Below are 23,673 nucleotides of genomic sequence, written 5' to 3'. Positions count from 1 at the left end.
GGGGAAGAGTTGGATTTGATGATCTGAGAGGCCTTTTCCACCTGAATGATTCCATTTTGGGGAGCTGCAGAGGTCACCCCTCCATCACCCACCTGCCCATGGAGCAGGTCCTGGGCCAGGATCCTGGGCCAGCTCCAGCCACCTGCATCCCTCTGGGCACAAATGATGTGTCTGGTTTGTGTCAGGTTTACTTCTGTGACTTCCAAGCTGTATTTTAACCAGAAGTGGGGTTCGTTAAGTAGGGATTTAATCAAGAGCTGCTGGTTTTGCTCTTCAGTCCTTGGGTGCAGAGGGAGTTGTCTGTAGCTGAGTCTCAAAACAACCATACGTGCTTCCCAAGCCTTGCTCTTCATTAGGGAGCTGCGGAAATCAGGAGGAAAACAAAATTGACAGGTTACTACTTAGACACCTACATGTAAATAGTAAACACTCCCAAAGGGTGCAGGATGCATTTCTGTTTGGGAAAAGAAGGCAGCAATTGTTGTTATTAGTATGTAAGGCTATCTTTAAAAATTCATTGAAAAGAATAATTAGGGATAAAACCACGTGGCTCTAAGAAACTTCTTTGTGCTCAGTGTTTCTCTGCTTTGCAGTGGTGCTGGGGGCTTACCCAGTGATTTACTGCTGCCTTGTGTCTGATTGAGATGTATCCTGCAGCCTTGGTGGGGCAGCTCCTGCCTTGCTGTGTCTCTGATGTCTAATTCTCATTTGCTTGAGCAGTCAGTAGCTTGGCAGCCTCCATTGGCTTTGAGTTTAGACATGTGTCTGTGAATATGTTTATGGTATATAAACACTCTGAGTGTCAAAGACCCAAGTTGATGGGAAATTAGGGCTTGGATTTGGCTGGTGCTGAGATCTTGGGATGCCTGAAAATGAGGTCACTCACTGGGATGCTTGACTCGAGGCTCTGCTTGTTTTATCCTTTGCATGGCTAATGTGGTGCAGGATGAGGGTGAGAAGGGCTCCCTCTTGCTAAGCATCAGGGATCCTCTTCAAAAGGAGATCCAGAGTTTGTGTTCAAGCAGGTTCACGTGGGGTGGCTGCTGCTGCAGGCTCATTGTCCTGCTTTTTTAATCTCTTGGCTTTCATCAAAGTAAGTTGGTGCTTCAAAGAATGGTGTCCTAGTCCTTTACTAAGGGCCATAAGCCTTACAGTTTCATGACAATAGGCCCTGGATCTGTAGACTTGCTATCCCTGGGTAATCTCTGAGAAGGATTTCAATCTTCAGACAGTGTTTGCAAATTTTGCCCACGTTGCAAGTCCTCAGACTTAGTGGAAACGTGGCTCTGGGCTCCTGCACTACCTGGCACTTCCCCTTGCCCATTCCTTGCAGGTTTCTTCTCCCCTCTTTTTAGAGGCTTTTACCATGGTAAATTTTGCAAAACACCACTTAATGGCAGAGGTTTTTTGGCTCTTCTCTGATCTGTGCAGCACTGTTATGGAGGCAGTCTTATAATCAATGTAATTGAAGATCAGAGTTAATGAGGACCTCTGTGCCTGCAAAATCCCCCAAGCGATGCTGGGCCTCAGATGTTAGATAAGGAAATGATTGGGCTGAACTGAAAATCTATTTGGCTAATTAGATGATGCATATTCCCAGATGCCAGTGGGGAAAAATACATTTCGCAAAATAAAGAAGCACAAGATTTTGTAAGAAAATATTTTTGGCAGGAATTCACTTGTAACTCACAGGAGGGGAGAGGGTGGGGGAGTGTCTGGTATGAGACAACTCACACAAGAAGTTGTGTGTTGGGCCGATCCACTCACCTTCCACACAAGGTGAACAGGCCCTGCTGCTCTGCTGCCCATCTGTGCCCTGAGCTCCAGGTGCCTCCTGGACAACTCCTCCCTGTGCTGGGACAGTGATGCTCTGGTTGCAGATCAGAATAATTACACTGGTCCTCATTTCTGCAGAGACCTGGGAATCAAATCCCAGTAGTGCAAGGGCAGAAGAGCTGGTGGTCCATTTGCTGGAGCACATTGCTCTGGAGAGGAACGGTCAAATGAAGTTCTTTGGGACCAGCTGTCAGTGAACTCATTATTATTTTACAGATCTTGTCATCACAGCAGCTCCTGAAGAGTGCAGTGCTCTGATGTTGGGCCAAAATGCACATTTGGGGTTTTTCTTTCAGATATCCACACTCAGCTAACACACTTTTTTCCCCACTTCCCCCCAGGCAGCAGCTTCGTTGTGAGTGAGGGGAGCTACCTGGACATCTCTGACTGGCTTAACCCAGCCAAGCTGTCCCTGTACTATCAGATCAATGCCACGTCCCCCTGGGTGAGAGATCTCTGTGGACAGAGGACCACTGATGCCTGTGAGCAGCTCTGTGACCAAGACACAGGTAAGGGAAGCTGGGGGAGAGTGGGAACCTTGGAAAGCTCAGAGATGTGAGGCAGAAGGTCTGTCACTGGGCATTTTGATGGCTCACCTCTGCTCTAGCCTGGTGGCAGGCGTGGGGGACTGAGGGGTGCTAGCAGGGTCACAAAGTGGGGACCCCTACCAGCAAAGTGTGAAGAAGATGGGCACAAGATGGGGATTTGAAATGCTGGATTTGAAATGCTTTGATGTGACAGCTGCAGGCATGTGCTGTTTATCTGCTTCTCAGTTGGGTGGTTCTGCTGTCCAGTCTGGAAAATGTGAATTTACCCCATCTCCATCCCTTCTCTGGCCATTTTCACTGCAGAGCACCACAATTCCCATTAATGCCTGCCCCTGCCTGGTGGTTACCTAGGTTGGATGTGTCCTCCAGCCCTTCCTGGTGGAGTTGTGAGCTCTGCCATCCTTCCTCATCTCTAGGTGAGGGTTCTGCTGAGCTGTTCTGCTGGTGTGCAGAGCCTGCCTGTGGAGCAGCAGCCAGCCCTGCTGGGAGCCAGGTGTGGGGCTGGCCAAAGGACAGATTTCACCTTGCCTTCTGTCTTTGTTGGATGACACCTGGGAGTGCTGCAGTCTGCAGCGAGCCAAGAACACAGAGAACAGCAGAAACAACACAGGGTGACAGGACATTGCACGAGAGGGTGGCTTGGGGACTGTGCTGGGTTTTTGTGCTGTGACTCACCAGTGGCTCATCAGCCTTGGGCTGGATGCCTGTCCCTGGTGATCCTGGCTTGCTGAGTGTCTGAAGGACACCCAAACTCCATCTCCTTGCAGAGGGGTGCCATCCCAGCTTAGTCCCAGCTCTCCATGTGAGCTGCTTCCCCCTCAGCCATGAGTTTCTTCACCCATGTGTGTATGAGGTTCATGGCTGCAGGTAAGGATGTTGGTGTCTGGCTCTGCCAGAGGGTTTAAAGGATGGCTCACTGTGGAGAAGGCTTTTCCTAAGCCTCCCAAAGCCCCTGAATGTTATTAATACATGGATTAGGACAAGAAATCCTTCAGAGTTATGAACACCTCATGGGGTGCTGGGGGTGACCTTGTTCTCATCACTTCCTGCTCAGTTGAGATGCAAGTACTGAACTTGGTCTTACAAACTCATTTTCCTGGTCTAGACAATCTTCTCTTCTTAGTGTTCCTGTTCGTCAAGGCTTGTCTGCTTGGCAGGCATGGCTGCAGCAGGAGGGTGATGCTGCATGGATTCCCTGTGTAGACAGCCCTGGGCATCACCTAAAGCCCCAAGAAGGGCTGGGAGGTGCCAACAGCCACGCTGACAGATGGAGGTGGTGCAGGAGGAGGCTCTTCTCATCCAGATGTCACAGAGCAGAAGGAGATTTTGTTCCAGGCATTGGCAAAGCGCAGCCACCTCAGCGGGAGAGGGGAGATGCATTCAGCTGTGCCCTGGTTCAGAGGAGGAGAGAAACAGCTCTGCCTCCAGCAGAAACCATGGGGACACTGTATGGAGGCAGAGCATGACTGCCCTGCTGGAAGAGCCCTGTGGCTTCCCTGGCCAGCCCCATCCTTGGCAGGGAGCAGGGCTGGCTGATCCTGCATGGCCTCGGTTGTGAGGAGCTGCTGCTCTGCCATGCCAGCCCAGCTGCTGCTCCTGCTGTGACCCCAGCTCCCAGAGCAGCTTGTCACTCCTGCTGGATGCCCCACGCTTGAGCAGGATGTGTCAGATCTGGTTTGCAGGGAAGGGGGAGATGCTCATTATCCCGGGAGTTGTGCTGGAGCTGAACCTCGGCAGCTGCTCTGCGTTCCCAGCCCTGGTGCCCATGGTCCCTGGGCAGGCAGGGGCAGAGCATCCTGTATCCCAGCCTTCAAGTACATCTCCTGAAATCTGTCCTTGGGCTTCTGTTGGGGAAGATGAAACAGGAAAGCCTTATAAATATGATTGCCTGGCAAAAGATTTTGAGAATATAGAAACTATAAGCGAGATTGAAATGAAAGCAAGCATTGAGATCCCTCAGTTACTGAACACCTGGAAAACAATGGTGTGGCCAGCTGAAGGTGATCCCCTTTTGATGGAACAACACCCTCTGCTTGCAGACAGGCCCAAGGGTCAGAGCAGACCCTGCCAGCTTGGCAGAAGGGGCCCAAAGAGGAGTTTGTAGGGTTTAAAATGTAACACAGGATGGTAATGTAATGATTCTTATAGGCTGTATGGAAATGCTGTAGGATTTGTATCTTGTACTGGATTGGTTAGTGAGAATCAGAATATTCAACACAGAAGAAGATTTATCGTATTGTAATGGGAACCTCGCTCTCTTACCCTTTTACTCTCTCACCCTCTCATCCTCTCTCCCCCTCTCTTCTCTCAGGCCTGCTCTGAGCTGTGCCTGGCAGCTCCCAGCAGGGCCCTGCCCCCAGGCCCTTTGCAATAAACCCCAAGTTCCAGCCCTGGCTCCAGAGATCTCTCATCTCCCTCCATCCCCACCATCCTACCCCCCGACACTCCTACAGGCTTCTTCCCCCTCTCTCCAACCTGGCAGTGTGCACATGAATAAACCAGAACTTTCCTCCTGTTTCTGCCAGTTGGATCCACATGGATTGAGCAGGACTGGCTGATGGGGCTGCTGACCTTCATAGCCTAACTCTAAAACTCCCTTAAGAGGCCCAAACTTCACAAGAACTGAAATTAGGCCTTTGGAAGTTCCTGCTTGACCCTGTACCCCAGGACATAGCCCTGTGCACCATGTCTGTTCATCACCATTGACCAGCCTTCAACTGGAGAGAAGTTTCCCCACGGGCTGAGGCAGACTGTAACCCCATGATACACTGCATGTACTTTCAGATTTATTTTTATTAATGTCGTTCTATTTTTAAGGGTGATTTATTTTTATCACCATGAGAGAGGAAGGCCTGTGGTTTTATGGCAGCACATAAATCCTGTCTGGATTTCAACCTTTTCGGGTCAGGGATTTTATCCTCTCTGTGAGCATCCCAAGCGATGGGTGCCAGGGATTCCCCTGTCCTCTGCCTTCTCAGGCTGGACAGAGCATCCATGAGAATGATGCACTCAAGTTTGTCCTCTCTGGAGGCTGAGAGCCTTCAAAGTTGCCCCTGTGAAGAGCAGCAGAGCCAGCACTGAAGCCCTCCAGCACATTTATGGCTCATCTGCCTTCAGCCCTACCCATGGCAGTGTGGATCTGCCTTGTCCCAAGCTCCCTGGGGTGTAGACAGACCTCTGTGAGCAGGATCCTTGGTGGCAGTGCCCTGGGCTCCTGGCACACCTTTGGACAGAGAGCCCCAGGTCACACGTGCTCTCTCTGGGGACACTCAAGCCCAGCACATTCTTTGGGTTGGAGTTTGGGGTGGGATTTGTCTGCACAATGTATTGTCTTGTGACCCTGGGCACTCAGTACTGCTTCAGTGTGGAGAATAATTCCCAGTGAAAACAGAGGCTCTGAAACACTAGGAAATGCCAAAATCCACTTTGTTGCCTGACCTTAATTTGCCTTCCCTTGCGTCTCTGTCGTGTGACTCACTCTGTAATTAAATGATTGCTGCCCCCCTGACAAATTTGAAACCTGTGTTGTGGAGCCCCAGCTCATCAGAGCGTTTCAGAGGGAGCAGTGACATCTGCACATGAGCAAAATGTCATCTCCCTCATCCCTCCTGCCTTGGAAACAGCCAGGCTGCTTGGTCTGACTGCAGATCCAGAGACAAATGGGCACTGCTGAAATGTGACACAGTGACCATGCCCAGCTGCCACATCAGATGGGACAGGGACATCTCTGGGGCAGCATGTGCTCCTTGGCTGGAGATGTTCAGCCAACATCCCCCATCCTCCTGGCAGGTGCTGCCTGTGCTGTTTGAGACCAGAACAGGGCAGGTTTGTTGTCTTGTGGGACTGGCTGTCATCTCTCCTCACTCTCCACATTTTGAAGAGAGGTGGGAGCAGTGCTGGTGCTGCTGCTCGTGCCACGCTCTGGGATCCCCCTGGGTACAATCCTGGAGTGCTTGCTGCCTCGCTGGCCTCCCTCACCAGCCTCCATGAGAGCATCCCTTTCCAGCAGCATATGCAAATCCTGATTTGTGAGCACAATTACCTGCTTTGTATGCACAAAACCGTTCACTTGCACATTCTGTGGGCATTGCTGAAGAGACCTGCTGGAGAATCAGTCCCTCAGGGCCAAATGCTGGAAGAAACAGCCTCTGATTTTGTGCTGTCAGGCTTGCTGGAGCAGTGGCATAAATGAGATGGATAGCTACCTTGATTAGCAGGTGCAAATGTGTTGAATTTTTTTTTTCCCCCATCTATAAATCAGGCTTTTCTTCATCAAAATTCTCACATTGCATCCACAATTGGTAGCCCCCCTCCCCCTGCTCCCCAAAGCATGAGCTTGAAAGAACCAGATGAAATGTAGTAGCAAAGGTTCTTTTCTGGAAATTGGCAGGAGGAGATCAAAACAAAACAAAACAAAAAAAAAAAAAAAAAAAAAAGAGAAAGGTTTCCATCATCATCCAAATAGGCCAGTTTGTCACCAGAGCCACAGATGGTACTGCTGTCTGGGTAGGACAGGGGTGTGTTGTGGGCAGGAGGCAGATGAAAGTCATTTTACACAGAGCTTTTTTTTTTTTTTAAGGGCAACCTGTTAAGGCGATTTGGAGGTTGCAGAGCTGAGCATGTAAATCAGGAGATGACCAACCTTGGTGAGGGTGTATTTGTGTTTATGGAAACAGCCACCCCTTCCTATAGTTCAATTTAATACCATGAAGGTTCTGTGCACACCAAGTAATATTTGTTTGTTCTTGTGCTCCTCTGCTATTTTCGCTGTTTCCCGGTGCCTTTATTGACTCAGACTTTTATAGGACGAGGTTCTGTCTCTCCAAGGTATGGAGTTTAATAACTTGGTCAAAACCCATGTAATATCCCATTCCTTTTCCTGTGGTGGCACAGCTTGCCTTGTGCACCAAGCAGGGCAGGAGGCAGTTAACTCCCAAGCTAATTTAGCTCCAGGCTGAAGTGTTATACATAAACAGCAATCAAAACTCGTGCCTGCCAGGGGCCGAGTTAAGGTTATCTCTGCTGTCTTTGCACTCTCATTTTCTGCCATTAGAGTGTTTAATCCTGCAGCTGCTAATGTTCTTGTAATGGCATTTTCTGTGCTTGTCTAAAGAGCACAGGGAGGAGGGAAGAGGGATGGGTTTTGCTGTATGGAGCTGCTCCTGAGCCCCTCCTCCTGACTGGGCCATCCAACCAGTGCTGCAGGGGCTTCTCACCTCTCCATGGCCAGCTCTGGGGCAGTGCCCAGCCCAGAAGGTGACAGCTGTGCCACCCTCAGGGCCTCTCTGCTTCCTTGCATCAGCTCATGTGTTCCTTGGAGGTGTGGTGTAGGAGCTGAGCAGATGATAATGAGAATTAAATCTGTGCAGAGCTTAAACTCAGGCACCATCCTTGGAGGTTAAGCTTGCACTTAGGTGCTGTGATGGATGAGGGTGAGGGGGGGGACTTGCAGCAGGGATGGAGGAGGGAAACTGTCAAATTCACTCCAGGTTTTCCCTCCATGCTCTGTGCCAGGCCAGCAGGGCAGGAGCCACTTCCTTTGTCTTGTTCCCAGAGTTCTAAGCTGGTTCTGGAAAAACTGCATTTCTCATCAGGATGAAGCAGAGGCTCAGGTTTGGAAAGTGCCATCCCTGAAGAGCAGGAACAGCTGGGGTCAGAGGTAGAAGAGGAGCTTTTCAGAGAGCTTTACTGGGAGACTGGGAATGTGGTGCTGCAGCTCTGAGGCTCAGTGGCACTGAGGATGCTCTGCAGGGTGTGTGTGTGTGTGTCCAGACAGGAGTGGACACAAAAACTGTGGCTGAGCTCTGTATCCCTTTGGGTGGGAGAGGCAGCCCTGAAACAGGTGTGAGTGTGTTTGTGTGATGCTCACACAGCTGGCAAGGTGTGTGTTTGTACCCCACAGCCTTTGGGGTCAGGCTGCCACTCCAGCTGGGGTCTGGGCTTGTCCCCAGCACGTACCTGTGCAGCTGGGGCACAGCCCTGGCACAGCAGGGCATTCCTGCAGGACAAGGCTGAGCTCCTGGTAAGCACTGGAGGTGCTGCCAGGGGGGAATCACAGACACCAGCAGTGCCAAGAGAAGCCTGACAAGCAGCAGCTTTGCTCCACCACTCCCAGAGCTCCTCCAGCCCCTTAAATAAAAGTGCCAGAGACAGCACAGAGCAGCATCCCTGGGAGCACAGGGACTCTGGGAGCCTCCATTCCTGCTGTGCACTGGGTGGGTGGATTAGGGGGATTCTTGCAGCATTATCACCACGGATCACTCTCTCCATAATGAGGCTAACAGGCTTATCCTGGCAGGCTGATGGTTCATCCTGCAGCCCTGCTCTGCTGCTCCCAGGCCCTGTGGGGATGGGCAGGGAGGGTGTGGGTGCAGTGTGAGACCCCATTCCAGCAGAAGCAGAGTGTAGTGAAGGAATAGTTCAGCAACTTCCAGCTTTTCTATTAAAAAAAAAAAAAAAAGAGATCCAAACCCTCCACCTGTTTAACAACACACTGGAAATACAATATTGGACCTCCAGAGCTGAGCACTGGGACCCGCCCTCATTTATACTTAGTGAGCAGTGATCCTTCCTTTGTAACAGCTGAATTACTGCCATGGATTATCCAACCTGATTTGTGGCTTCTGAATCCAAAGGCAGGGGAAGGACTGTGCATGGCAGGATGCAGGGTGGTGGCAGTGGGAGCAGCATTCTTGTCCTGGGGGTTGTTAGATCCTGGTTCATTGGTGCTCCTGCAGCCACTGAACACTGCACAGAGGCGGGTGCAGGACCTGTGGAAATTGCATCCAGCTCCAGGTGCACTTACTTGTCAAACTTGGTTACTTTGGTTGACTTTGGCTTCAAGCTCAGCTTGAATCCTAGCTCAGCTGCAGCAGGGCTGAGTGGATAACTGTGTCCATCTCAGATGCAGTTGCTTTGAACAAAACCTCTTTAGTTTGGCCTTTTGATGGTTTGATTTATTTTAGCAGCATGTTGAAAAACGTACACTAAAGAGGGCTTAGAGGTGTGGAAACCCTGTTCCCCTCACTCCAGACACTTTATCAGGTCTTTCTCATTCCATGAGGGTTAGCTAAGCTCAGTAACCTCCCTGGCTCAGCATTGTCCCTGGGAAGGATGGGGACAGACTGAAAATGACAGAGTGGTTTGGGGGGCCAAAGAAGGAAGGTGGATGCTGTTGGGGAGTGGGCAAAAGCTCCTGAGAACCTGCAAGAGCACAGCAGGTTCTGCTGAAATTTTTTGGAAGCCCCACTAATTGTCAGTTCATGGTTCTTGACAGAGGCATAGATCCTAAAACACCTGACCTGAGGTGATGGAGTCCTCTGTATTCCGGCAGACTGCAGCACTCAGCTGATCCCGTGCTGGGAGCTGTCCTATCCAATTTCCAAAGCCCTGCCCAAGGGGTGTAGATCACCCTGGGAAACTTGTGGAAACCTGATCCCCACTCTCTCCTGCCCTGGATCTCCTCCCCAGCTGGTGGCACTTGCCCTCTCACTTACTGAAATAAACCTCCCAATAAACCTCCCAATAAAGTCTTGAGCACTGGCTGTAGCTGCTGAACGTCCAGGATTGGAGTCGATAAAATCAATACTTCCCCTGGTTGATAGAGTTCCTCCTTCTGATGCCAAACTGAAGGAGCCATAAACAAGCCAGCAGGCAAAATAAACCCTCCTGCACCGTGGCAAGGGGGTTCCCCAGCCAGCACCCCCAGCCATAGATGTGGGGAAGAGTTTGGGCCATGGGATGCTGACCTCTGTTGGTGTTTTTGTCTTTTCTCGCTCTAATTTCTGTGGCAGGAGCCCAGAGTGAGCCAGTGCCCCAAGACTCCCAGCTCTGCTTCGCAAGCACTTTGAGATGTCTCTCATTTGCAGAGCACATATTTGTTATGTAATAAGCGCCGGGAATTAATGATCCACAGCACGGCTGGGGAAACTTGCGTACTAAGCACCCAAGGAAAAAATAACTTTTCTTTTTTTAAAATCACTGATGGAGCCATTAGGACCTGTGTTTTCCTGCACTGAGACCGCCCCAGCCCCCAGGCAGGGCAGAGCTGAGCAGGGCCAAGCGCTGCCATCTCTCTCCCAACTCTTTCCCTTTGGAGCAGCAATGTTCCTGCCGCTCCTGTTATGAATCATGAGGTTAGCAGCTTTTGACAGATCATAAATCAGTGCTTCCAAGTCGCTAGGACAAATCCCAGGACATTTAATCTTTAATATTAGACGCGTTTGAGGCAGTGAATATTTCATGAAGGTGCTGTTGCATTTTAGCACATCATTAGCCGTCTCTTTTTTCCCCCCACTCTTTTCCTTTTTTTGCTGCCTCTCCCTTCCCAGGCGTCTCTTCCTCAAAAATCTCAGTGGTTGAATCCCCATCTCGCTCCCTCCTGACAATAAAGCTCTTTACTGTAATCCTTGTGAGGCATTTTAAGAACTTGCTTAAGGAGGAGCATGCAGGTAAGCTGCCACTCTGCCTTGCCACTGTGAGGGGGGTCCCCATCTCCCCAGCATCCTCCCCATGTCCCCACCTCAGCTGTGTTTACAGCTCAGCTTTGCTGCACTGTCAGGCACGATGGGGAGAGGAGGGGAGGGTGGGGGGAAACACTGGCAGCAGCTTGTAGCAGAAACTCCACGTGCAAATCCAATTAATCTTTTGATTTTGCTGTTTCTTGCTCCGGGTTATGTATTTCTACCAAACACTGAATCAATTTGGGCCAAGTGTGGTTGGGTTTCTGGTGTGGGAAGTGTCTTCTCCTGCTGTCAGGGAGCAGAGGGGAGCAGGGCTGAGCACCCCTTCACTGTGGGATGGGGACACAGCATGGGAACTGTCTGGGGAGGGTGGAATTTGGGGGTTCTGCGCCTTTCAGTGGGAGTTAGGGCTGCAGGAGACTCTGCTCTCTCGTCCTGGTGCCAGATGGCAGAGCAGAGTTGGGAAGGGGATGTGGGATGGGTTTGTGGTGCCCACCTTGGGCGTTGCACAGGGTGGGCACTGGGAGGTCAAGATCCCTGCTGAGGAGTGAACCCCTGGCTGCAGGACTGCACAGGAACATGGGCTAAGGACAGACCTTCTGCATCATGAAACCCCATCCCCAGCTGCTGTGGGTGCTGCATTGTGCAATCCCCTCCCTCAGAACAACTCCTATAGTGGATATTTTTGCCCCCAACAAGGGGAGAGAATGATGCATTTGACTCCATCTTATCAGAAGGCTAATTAATTACTTTATTAAACAATATTATTCTATACTATATTACACTATATTACATCTAAAGTGAATGTGCCAAGCACTCAACTGCCCAGAATCTCGTGACTGCCAGTGACAGTCCCAACACACACACACACACACACACTTGGCCCTGACAGGCCAAGGAAACAGAACACCATCACTTTGGGTAAACAATCTCCACATTGCATTCGACTTTTGCACAAACACAGGCACAGCAAATGAGATAAGAATTGTTTTTCCGTACTCTGAAGTTCAGAGAATGTGAAACCCAGAAATAATCTTGGGAAGAATCGTGCCTTGCTTTTCTCTGTGAAGAGATATGTGGCGAAAAACCACGGGTTTCTTACAGCTTTCCATATCTCCTTTGGGTTTGATGTGGGGAGGGGCAACTAGTGGGTTAGCTGGTGTAAAGTTCTCTGGACCTCCCAGGAGGTTGAGGGAGAGTAAAGCCAGGGAGACAAGTAGGGATAGTGTTAGTGCAAACCCTTCTCCACACCTCTTGGGCGCACCTGGCGACACAGACAGGGGAGGAGACTTTTCTACCCTTTACTTCCCTTTATTAAAAAAGATGAGCTCAAGCGATCTCCATCCTCTCTCCCACTGTGATTCGGGGAAGGAAGAATGTGCAGTTCTGACCACTTAAGGGCAGACCTCGGAGTACCACCCTAACCAAAACAACGAGCACATCTCCAAGTATCCCTACTTTAGAAGGGCTCCAGGCTCATCCTCTTGGTTCCAGATGAGGTCTTAGCTCAGGGCGAGGGGCAACAAAGGTTCTCAGCATTTCTGCAGGCTCGGCTCTCTGTTCCTCACGTCCAGACATCACTCTAATTTCTTAATTCACTATTGGCTCGTTGTTTTGGGGGTCTTTTCGGTAAGTTTCATGGGGTTTCTTCCCATGGCATGCTGGCCTCGAGGTTGTTTTGCATCCTCTGATGCCCCCCCCCCCTTCACATCCCCTCCTCCTTGAAGGGCCATCAACTTAGCCTCAGGCAGGGCCTTAACGGATACAAAACGAGCAATTAGCAAAAATGACCGGTGATTACAATAACAAACATGTAGAACTTCACCTGGGCCGCAACTGCTGTAACTGGTTCTGCAACCCTTTTTTTCCCTCAAAAGAAAAAATTGGCAGATTTTTTATTTATAACATCTGGAGCCCAAAGTGCTCCAGAGGAGGGCAGCAGGGGAGGAGGGCCTGACTCTGCAGTCACTGCCATGCCTGTGGGACAGAGCCATCTCACCCTTGCCTGCTCTGTCCTAGGAGAGTGCAGCTGCCACGAAGGGTACGCGCCGGACCCCGTGCACCGGCACCTGTGTGTGCCGCAGTGACTGGGGACACAGCGAGGGGTGAGTGGGGACACAGCGAGGGGCGAGTGGGGACACAGCGAGGGGTGAGTGGGGACACAGCGAGGGGTGAGTGGGGACACAGCGAGGGGTGAGTGGGACACAGCGAGGGGTGAGTGGGGACACAGTGTGGGGCGAGTGGGGACACAGCGAGGGGTGACTGGGGACACAGCGAGGGGTGAGTGGGGACACAGCGAGGGGTGAGTGGGGACACAGCGAGGGGCCAGTGGGGACACAGCGAGGGCGAGTGGGGACACAGCGAGGGGTGAGTGGGGACACAGCGAGGGGCCAGTGGGGACACAGCGAGGGTGAGTGGGGACACAGCGAGGGGCCAGTGGGGACACAGCGAGGGGTGAGTGGGGACATAGTGTGGGGCGAGTGGGGACACAGCAAGGGGCGAGTGGGGACACCGGGCTGGGGGGGGGCCTGCCCTGGCCTTGGTTTGCGGCATCTCGCCCTGACCGACAAGGGCAGCGCCTGGTTAGAAATTGGCAAACTTTGCTGGATTTCTCCAAAACTAAAGCTGCCAGCAACCAGGACCCTGCAAGGCTATAGAGACCCAAGTGCCATCTTTCACTGATACCCAGACCCTGAGGAAAGGATTTCTTTTCCAGTAGGAAAATGGCCTTCGTTTGAGGCCACTCGCTCTGTCCAACAGGGCAGCGCCAGGTTAGAAATAGGAAAACTTTGCTGGAATTCTCTAAAGTAAAGCTGCCAGCAACTAGGACCCTGCAAGTCCTTAGAGCCCCAAATGCCACCTTTCAACTGATGCCCAGACTCTGGGGAAGTGACTCCTTTTCCCCACGAAATTGGTCTCTGATTGTGGCCACACGCCCTGTCCGATAGGGCAGTGCCAAGCATCGAAATTGGCAAACTTTGCTGGATTTCTCCAAAACTAAAGCTGCCAGCAAGTAGGACCCTGAAAGTAGGGAAAGTATTAGTGCAAATCCTTAGAGCCCCAGAGATCACCTTTCAACTGATCCCCAGAGCCTGGGGAAATGTCTTCTTTTCCCACGGAAAATGGCCTCTGTTTGTGGCATCTCGCCCTGACCGACAGGGCAGTGCCTGGTTAGAAATCACCCAGCTCTCCTCCCCCTGGGTGTTCACTGTGCCACTTGCCCATCCCAGGGATGTGCTCAGCTGCTTCTGCCCTCTCTCCTGCCAGGCCCTGGCCCTACACGACGCTGGAGCGGGGATATGACTTGGTCACGGGAGAGCAGGCACCAGAGAAGATACTCAGGTGAGTCAGAGGAGGGTTCAGAAGGGATATTTGGGAAGGGAGAGCCATGAGGACATCCCAGTGGGTGCAACCTTTTGGTCAATCCCAGCCCATTCTGGTGCTGGTGATGGGACAAGTGTCATTTGGCTGTGACAGACCTGAAAGATTTGTCCATGTTTGGCAGGCAGGGAAGGGTTCCCCTCTTGCCCATTCAGCAAATGTGAGGACAGCATGTACAGAAACTCCTCCTGGAATAAAAAGATTTTTCCCATCCCTATGTTCTCCTGTCACATCTCAAGTCATTTCTCTCCCTTGTGGCTAAATCACTGACTTATCTCATGGTGCCACCACTGCTCTGCCTTCTGAGCACACAGTGGAGGGCCACCATTCCCCGTGGACACTCTGCTCCTTGTGACTTATTTTTCCTTTGCCCAGGTCCACCTACAGCTTGGGTCAAGGGCTGTGGCTGCCAGTCAGTAAGAGCTTCGTGGTGCCCCCCGTGGAGCTTTCCATCAATCCCCTTGCCAGCTGCAAGACAGATGTTCTGGTGACTGAAGATCCAGCAGATGTCAGGTAGGAAGCAGATTTCTCGTTTTTTTCATGCTTGAGTGCCTACACTGCTCTTTAAATTGTTATTGAGGATGCAGTAATTTCTGTGATGATAGGTTTGATTAATTTCCTTCCAATAAGAAATCCATGTGATTGCTCTCCAGGCTCTTTGGGCTGATGGGTCTAGGCCAGGCCTGAGTGTGTAACTCTGAAATCTGCCAGTACAGGCAGGTGAATTAGTAGGAACCTGCGGCAAGGCAATTTGAGAGTGGCTTAAATGTAATGTTAGCTTTTAGTGCTTAAATGGATGTATTTACTGGGTTGGAGGGGATGTCATCTTTCTGAAACTCATACCTATATCACATCCACCTGGCACTGATATCTGCTGGGATGTTCATGAAGGGTGAAAGGCCCTGTTGCTCATCCAATAATTACACAATTAGAACGGTTATTTTTCCTTTTCGGAGTTCAGTGAATGCCTGGACATTTTGTTGATCACCTTGGTGGTGGTTTGCCTCTTTGGCCTGGTTTACAAGGGTGTAACTGTAAATTATAAGGGTTTAATTCTGAAGGTATTTAGTGTGTATTGCCCTCTCTCCCAGTAAATTAAGATCGAGCATGTGACTGCTGGGTGCTAGGGAGACTCCATGTCCCATCCCTCCCTCCTTTCCTCCCTCCCTTCCTTCTTGCTGCTTTCTCCTGTTGACTCCAGACACAATTTCCTGACTTGAAAATCCTTGCTTGTATTATGACTCATCTCCCTGGGCACCAGCAGGATCCTTGTGTCCCCCAGCCCCTTCTGTCTTGTCTTTCCCCAAAGTGATGAGGAATGGATTTCCATTCTTCTGTCCCATCATCTTGGCAGGGCTGTACTTGAAGTAAGTGCCTACAAAAGCTATGGCAGAGCCAAGACTGGCATCCAAGGTGTCCTCACTTCCAAGTGTGTGTGGTTTTGTTGCTAATTAGTGCTTGTTCCTTTTCCTGTGAAAAGAGACAGTGGTACATATCCATCACAGTTTGGCTCTTTTAAGCCTGTTGCTTTTCTTGTCTGCAACAACTTCTGCTTTTCATTTGAGAAAGGAAGGGGTTTATGCTAACATTTTCCAAGCCAAAGTGCCAAGAGAACATTATTTATTTCTTTCCTCTTCACATCTTCATTAAAAGTGCCTCAGTGAAGGTGGAGGCTCAGAAGCTTGTTTTCTGCTCCAGTGCAGTAATTGTCTCTGGGCACTGCTCCTTGTGGAAAAGTCTCTGTTGGGATGGATGAATGCCAGGCAGGAGGAGGGGAGCTTTTGGCACAAGGCTGTTGCCTGCTCCCCTCATAAATGGAACCTGAACTGAGAGTTCCAGGTATAAATATTGGAGTGGCTCAGGTAGAATATGGGAGGTGTGAGTTCACGGCACTTGTATCTTACACACAGGAGTTGCTGAATTATTAAAACTTTAATAAACGCAATAATAAATATTTGATGTTGAATTATGGAAGGTTTCACAGATACAGTGAGAAGTGAAAAGCAATCTATTATTTCTACATTAGAACTGAAACACTTCTCAAACGAGGAGCTGCAAGCTTGGGATCCACAGCACCCCAGGGTGGGTGGAACCTTCTTCTGAGGTTCTTGGGTGCTTCCATGCAATGAGAAAGACTTTCAGAGCTGCTTATCTTGCAGCCTCTTTGCTTTATCTCTGGACTGACTCAAGGAGCTTCTCAGGGGAGAAGTTTTGGTGGTTCAGATGTTGAGGTGGTGATCCAGCACATCAGGTGGTCCAAGGTGTAGGTGTTGGAACACAGCCATCCCTCCCTCTGCCTGAAGGGGTTTCCTGGCTTTGGGACTGTGGCAGCACTGCTGTCCATCCATGCTGGGAGCTCCTGCAGGTGAATCACAGAATCATTTGGGTTGGAAAAGACCTCAAGGATTGAATCCAGCCTGTGATCAATCCCTACCTTGTCACCCAGACCAGTGCACTGAGTGCCAAGATTAGTCACTTTTTAATTTTTCCAGGGTTGGGAATTCCACCACCTCCCTGGGCAGCCCCTTCCAATGCTTGACAACCCTTTTCCAATGGAGAAACTCCTCCTGAACCTGCAGTGCTTGGGCTTTAACACAGCCCCGTGTCCATGCCACAGGCTGTGTTCCACCAGCTGCAGCACTGCTGTGCCCTGTTTGCTGTCCTGTGTCACTGTGGTGGTGGCTCAGCTGCTGTGTTCCTCCTGTGTCTGTAATAACGAGCGTGCTGCATTCCTGCAGACCTTTCATTAGTCTGACACCTTTGGCTCTGGGGTCACTTGCCTTGAAGAGTTTAATGGAGGGAAATGGCAGAAAGCCTGCTTTGGAGAAAACAAGTGATGAAGTCTTTACAACTCAGCGGGTTAAAGGTTCAAATGTGGTCTTGTGTTTTTATGAAGATGCTTGAGATGCAGAGGGACAGGTGAGGCTTGGCCTTTCAGCAGCTCTCTGGGGAAATGCTGCTTCCAATGCTGTTCTCTGTGTGTTTCACTGCTGGGCAGTGCAACGAGCTGTACTTTGGTGGATGGGAATGAAGGGCCCAAACCTTCCCCTGCTGCAGCCAAGTCATTAGAGAAAATTCCAGAAAACAGGAGCCAACAGGCTTCGTGCAAACATCCCCCTCAGGATGCTCCAGGGGCTTTAGGGGACAGGACACAGCAGTGTGCAAAACTTGGTGCTGGAGGTTTTAGGGCTGTGCATCATAAATTAGGAATGAGAGTGCTTAGAGTTAATGAAACTTGCATATATAATTTATCAGTGACCATATCGAGCATCCCTTCCTCGACCTCAGAGTCTGATCCTGTGCACAAGGATGGCATCAGTCACGGCCTGGGACGGTGACAGCCACGCTCACGGTGATGTCTCTGTTCAGATGAGCTTGGCCAGCAGTGCTGCAGGGCTGTCCCCACAGCCTGGGCTCCCTGGCAGCACATGCCCTGCCAGGACAAGAAATACATCCCAGTCCCACCTTGTCTTGCTTGCTTTTCAAGACCCCTCTTTGTTTCCCTTCCCATCTTTTTCTCTTACCTGTATTTCTCCCATTACCTGCTGTTAAACACAGTAGTCTATAACATTTTGTTAAACAAATTACTCTTAGGTGTTCAATCCTTCTGCTGACCTTCCCTGGACACCTTGCCATTTCTGTTTGAGCCTTTGGAAGGTGCAGCTTGTCCTGTGGGTCAGGAGTTGCTGTAATTGTGGCAGTGTATGGGAAGGACCCACAGCCACTGCCCCCAGGTCCTGCTGCCCCAGCAGCGAGCATCCCTGCAGGGATAATGAAAGCATCCCTGCAAGGGATAATAAAAGTATCCCTGCAGGGGATAATAAAAACATCTCTGCAGGGGATAATAAAAGCATCCCTTGGGGCACACACAGAGCTGTGGGGGACCAAGAGGAGAGCCAGCCCTGGGGGCAGAGCAGGGCACTGGCAGACTCCCAGTGGTCACGGTTCAGTGTGCCACCCGCTCTGCAGAAAAGTTGATAATTTCTGTTGAGCAGCCATAAATCAGAGGCACGAGCCTCAGCTGCTGCCTGACATGACATACAGCTCTATCGTTATGGCAACCATAGAAACAAATAAAAGCCTTGCCTTCGCTTGACAAGCCTTTGAGATGTCCTGATGGAGAGACAAGTGTTCAGCAGCAGAATGAATTCTCTTGAACTCGCTGTCGATTTATCTTCGTTTTGCTCCCAAGTGTGCCCCTTTGCTCTCTGAATTCTTTGCCAAACTGCAATCAACTGGATTTTTTTATTTCTACTTTTTCTTTATTTGTTTGTTATTTTTATTTTCAGTTCTCTCAGAGGCAGAACACTCTGCTCCCCCTCTCTGTGCCCTCAGAGTCCCATCTTCTGTCAAGGATGGGAGCAAGGCTTTTTCTCCCTGCCCATGGCATTCACCAGCTCAGCCATGCTGTGCTCTTGCAGCCTCACTGCTGCCCCAGCCTTACAGGCATTTTGAGTGATATTTTGAAGGGGTTTTGCAGTGATTTGGGCACTTGTCATTTTGCAAGTCAGTGGTGATCACTGTGGTGTGAGGCTCCCTGGGAGTGGAGGAGGATGAAAAATGAAGTGGATGAGAAAGGCAAAGGGTATCTGGAGAGTGTGGAAACAGCTTTGCTGTCCCTGCTGTTTGCAGCAGCAAAACTCATCTGTCTGTGCCTTAACCTCCTTGCTGGTCTGCAGGAGCACGGATGAGTGGGTGCAGCTGCAGGTGAGCATCCCTCAAGGTCAGGAGGTCTGTGTGGGGTGGGATATGGCAAGCAGGCAGAGGGCACCCAGCCAGCTCTTCTTGCCATTTGTGCAGGGGACGCCATGGGAAATTGATCTTTTTTCCCCTTCTTTTCTTTCTGCTGCCCCCCTGGAGCAGAGCAGGGTGTGATTTCTGGGTGCTCAGTGCCATGGGGACCCTCAGCTAGGAGGCTGGGGCAGAGGAGAAGCCCCTTTTCCAGGCTGTTCCTGATCAGGGTCTGTGGCTCTCCTGCAGAGCCTCCTGCTCCGTTGGGGCCAATAAAAAGGTGTGAGTGGCTGCAATCCATGGCCATGATGAATGGACAGCTTTGCATGATGGAGCAAATTGATCATTGCATCAGCAGGCACAACTTACTCATCTCTGAAGAGAGGGCAATTCATTACTGTGCACATCACAGAGACACCCTCATCCCCACAGATAACATCCCTGAGCTCTGGCCTGTGCTTCTTATCACCCCATGAGAATGGGGGGTTGTGTTGTCTCTCAGAAAGTAGTGGAGAAGCATCTTTTGGTGCTTAACACTGGTATAGAGGCAGCTTTGGCCTCATCCTCTGGAGAGCAGGGACAGATGCTTTACAGGGAGGCAGCCATCAGCCCCTGCCCTGCAGCTGTCAACTGAGCTCTGTCCTGGCTGCTTACCAGGATTTTTCCTCCTCCCTGCCTCCCAGTGTGATTTATGAGAGCAGGTTAGAAGAGTCAGGTGCGTCTCACTTGGCCACAGGGGGACTAAATGGAGATGTAATCTTGCAGCAGAGGGGTGTGAGCAGCAAAAGAGGAGAATTAGGGGAGGGGTGTGATGGGGATAGAGGGGAACCTCCCCCCAAGAAATGGAGCTGAAATCACCCAGGAAGGATCCAGGGTAGGTCAGAATTGAAATGTGGATCAAGCCAGCACCTCTGGGACAGTGCAGGAATTTTACTGCCCTCAAGCTGTCTCGTCCTGGTCCATCAGCAGCCTTGGCATCCTTCATGCCCAGAATCCAGGGAACATTTCAGCCTTCCCTCAGACCAGGCTTTTAGTAACTCCTGCTGCAATAATGCTGAGCTATACTCTCTGTGCTCTGCTGTGTGAACTCACTGCGTTTTTGAGGTCTTAATGCTGAGCCATAAAACTGCACAGAAAATGATCAAACCTCTTAGGGACAGGGGATGTAAATTTGGGCCTGGCTCGTGGGCAAATGCTTCCCAGGGAGCACCAGCTACAAGTTTGGCAGCTGAGTGATTGCAGTTCCTGTCGTCCATGGTGCTGCAGAGCCCAGGAGGGAAAAAAAGCCCCAGTGAGTGAACAGATTTTGTTTATATGTTTATTGAGACAATTAAAAATACCCCACACTTGCCAAATCTGCAAACGCTGTCTCACACCCAGAATGATTCCCTTTGATGTCTCTGGGATCTCCTGTCACAGAGAAGGGTTTGGCACTGGGCTCTGCAGCTTCTCCACATTCTCCATATGGATCTGCTGTTGTAGCTGTGTGTCCATCCACCCATCCATGCAGGATCCTGCCAGGGCTGAGACAAGCACTAGGTGCTGGGGGTTCGGAGGGGGAGGCTGGGCTCTAACACACTCTGAATGCTTAGCAAAAAGGGTGATGCAAGGTAGCAAAATCAGACCTTGGGTTCCTGTGTTGAAAGGTGTTTTTCCCTCCCTGTTTGATGTTGTTATTTGTTTTTATGTCACTGCCTTTGCTTTCTGTTAACCAGCGGCTGGAGTGTGCTTTGTAGCTGCCTGTTCAAAGCACAGCCCCTTGGCCTCTCTCTTTATACAGCCTCTCTGTACTATTTTTCCTGAATTACAATTTTTTTACCCCTATTTGAGTTTTATTACCTTTGCTTTTGTTTGCATTTCCTGCCTGAGAAAGAGACTAGAAGGTTTGCAGGAGGAAGGACCAGGCAGCTCCTACCCTGGCCCAGACAGGATGGTGCCTGGGTGGGACAGTGACACTGGGAAATGCCTTTTCTTCAGTTATTTCTTAACCAAATCAGTGGAAAGAACTGGTCCAAAAACCAGTTCTGATGAGATTTCAGTTGCCTAAAACCTTCCTGATGTGGATGGGATCTACTCTTCCTTTCCTGCTTTTATTTCCTGTAACAATTGCTGGATCACTTCAGCCAGAGGACAAAACTAATAAAATTCAGTGGAGCCAAAATGTTCCTGGGAGTGTGCCAGGAACCTGTGACAGGCTCCACAGCCAGGGAGGAAAAACCACCTCTGTGGAGATGACAGAATGGAGATGGACACAAGCAGGGCAGCTTTGTCCTTCTTTGAGGGCACTGCAAGAAGATATTGTCCCTTGCAGGCTTGGAAAGGGCTCTTGGAAAGGGAGAGTCCCAGACTCCTTTTTGCCAGGATATGCTGCATCATGGAAGAGAGAGCTCCAGGCTGATTTTTATGGGGATTTATTAATTGCTGAAGGCAACAAGGGGATGCAGGTGCTGCTGCAGAGGAGCGTGGTCTCACTGTGGAGGGATGAGGAGCAGGAGCTCAGGCCAAGGGGCAAAGCTCCTGTTTGATTTTCACCCCAGGGCTGGGCACAGCCAGTGACCCAGGAGGGCTGTGCTCCATGAAGACAAGTGAAGTTAATTGGTTTCAGCTCCTGCTCCTCAGCAGCAGAGCCAGGGTGATGTTTCCACTCCTCACTGCAGTGCCCTGCTGCTCTGGCTGCTGCCCTCCAGGGATTTTCTGCACTTCAGGATGTCACCCTGGCTCTTGGGGTGATTTATTAGGAAAAAATGGCCTTTGTGGCTTTAGTGCAGCACTTTCCAGGCAGCTCAGAGTAACTTTGCTCGTGCTGTGCTGCTCCTTCTCATTCCACATTTTCCGCATGCAGGAGAGAGGCTCTGCAGACCCTCCCTGGCCCTCTCACCTTGAGGCAAAGGAGCAAAATCAGCTCCAAAATGAGTTTAGAAGCAACAAGAAGTTCAATTCATGGCTTACAGGCAATGCCAGTGTTGCACAGGGCAGGAATGGTGTGTCCTGTGTGGCCTTGCTCACTGGCCCACAAAACCTTTTCATGCTTTGTCAAGGCTGGATCAGACTGAAAATCCACTGCCCTTTGCCTCCACTCTGCACAGGTTTTGTATCATTCCCCTTTTGGTCTGTGCATTTGGTCTCCTTTTCTGATTTAGATGTTTTGAGGTCTTGTCAGGGCTTTTTCCAGTCTCCCCAAAGTGGGTTGCTGACTGCAGAGCCAAAAGCAAAATCTTCCTTGACTTTTTCCTGCTGCTCATGTTTCAATCCCGGCAATCTGGGGGGTGGTGATGCTTTCCCAGGCACTTGGATGGGAAACTTAACTGTGTTAAGCAAAATATTGTTTTCAGGGACTAAATCAAAGAGTAGTGCAAAGCTGAAGAGGTTTGGAAGGACGGCTGGGGAGTGAGCAGGGGGGAAAATAACATCCAGAAAATTAGGTGAAGCCTTGCAAAAAAATAATCCCATCTTGGGAATTGCCCTGCTTTTACTGCCTGCAGAATTACTGTGCCATAATCAATTCAGCTCTTGATGTTTCCTGTGGTGTTTTTGATATTATGAGATGTTATTGACTGCAACCAAGTGCCTTTTATCAAAAGTTAGATGGGTGCAGTTGGGGACCCTCTGCCGCAGGCTGTGCCACGCTCAGGGCTGGGCTCCAGCAGGGCTGATCTGAGGGCAGGCTGGGCTGGCAGTGCTGGGCAGGAGGGATGGGGATGGAGCACACTCTGTGTGTGACCTATCCAGTGCCTGTTTCACCTCCAGCACAGCGACAGAAGGGGCTCATATGGAGCAGGCTGCAGGGGAGCCCTGCAGTGGATGAAGAGCCCCCAGTTGCACTGGGACACTGTGGGATTTTCATGGTTCCCCAGCTGGAGGAGGAATGAAGGAATCTGACTCCATGTTCTTAGAAGGCTAATTTATTATTATATCATATATATATTAATATATTTTATATATTATATAAAAGATGCATTATAAATATATATATTTTTATTTATAAATATATTTATATGATATATAAATATATATATTGTGTATGTATATTGTATATATATATACAATACATATATACAATATATGCATATATATACAATACATACACATATATATATACACAATACATATATACAATATAAATACAATATATATTGTATATATATATACAAGTATATATACAAGTATATGTACTTGCAGTATATATACTACAAGTATAGTATATTATATTTAATATAATATACTAAACTATTCTAAAGACCAGAGAAGGAATACAGATAGAAGGCTAAAAGATAAGAGTGAGAAACTCATGACTCTCTCTCCAGAGTCTGACACAGCCTGGCCATGATTGGTCATTAAGTTAAAACAATTCCCATGAAACCAATCAAACAAGACAGTGGTAACAATGTCCAAACCACATTCTAAAGCAGCAAAACACAGGAGAAGTGAATCAGATAATTATTGTTTTCATTTTTCTCTGAGGCTTTTCAGCTTCCCAGGAGAAGAAATCGTGGGGAAGGGATTTTTCAGAAAATGTGATGGTGACAGGACAATGTCAGGAGTGTTGGCTCAGCAGCTGGATGAGTTTTGGGGGGAGAACCTACCCCTGCCTCCTGCAAGCAGGCGATCTGGGCAGTGCACAGCACAGTTCATCCCAGGTGCCACAGGGCTGGGTACCTGCATGCAGATTGATATTTCCCCTTATGTGTAGGGCAGAGCTGTCCTCTGTCTGTCCC

The 23,673-nt window shown here is 49.9% G+C and overlaps 1 protein-coding gene across 1 annotated transcript in view; it reads left to right on the top strand.

Moving 5' to 3' along the window:
* The window catches only part of ASTN2 (astrotactin 2), a 352,354-nt gene that overhangs the window by 137,342 nt on the left and 191,339 nt on the right, over nucleotides 1-23,673 (top strand). Inside the window, 5 exon segments of the mRNA XM_036393845.2 lie at nucleotides 2,178-2,345; nucleotides 12,866-12,924; nucleotides 12,926-12,951; nucleotides 14,114-14,188; nucleotides 14,603-14,740. Coding sequence (XP_036249738.2) covers nucleotides 2,178-2,345; nucleotides 12,866-12,924; nucleotides 12,926-12,951; nucleotides 14,114-14,188; nucleotides 14,603-14,740 — 466 coding nt within the window.

The sequence above is a fragment of the Molothrus ater genome, chromosome 20 (assembly GCF_012460135.2).
Source record: "Molothrus ater isolate BHLD 08-10-18 breed brown headed cowbird chromosome 20, BPBGC_Mater_1.1, whole genome shotgun sequence".
Lineage (NCBI taxonomy): Eukaryota > Metazoa > Chordata > Aves > Passeriformes > Icteridae > Molothrus > Molothrus ater.
This window is presented reverse-complemented; position numbering and strand designations above follow the sequence as displayed.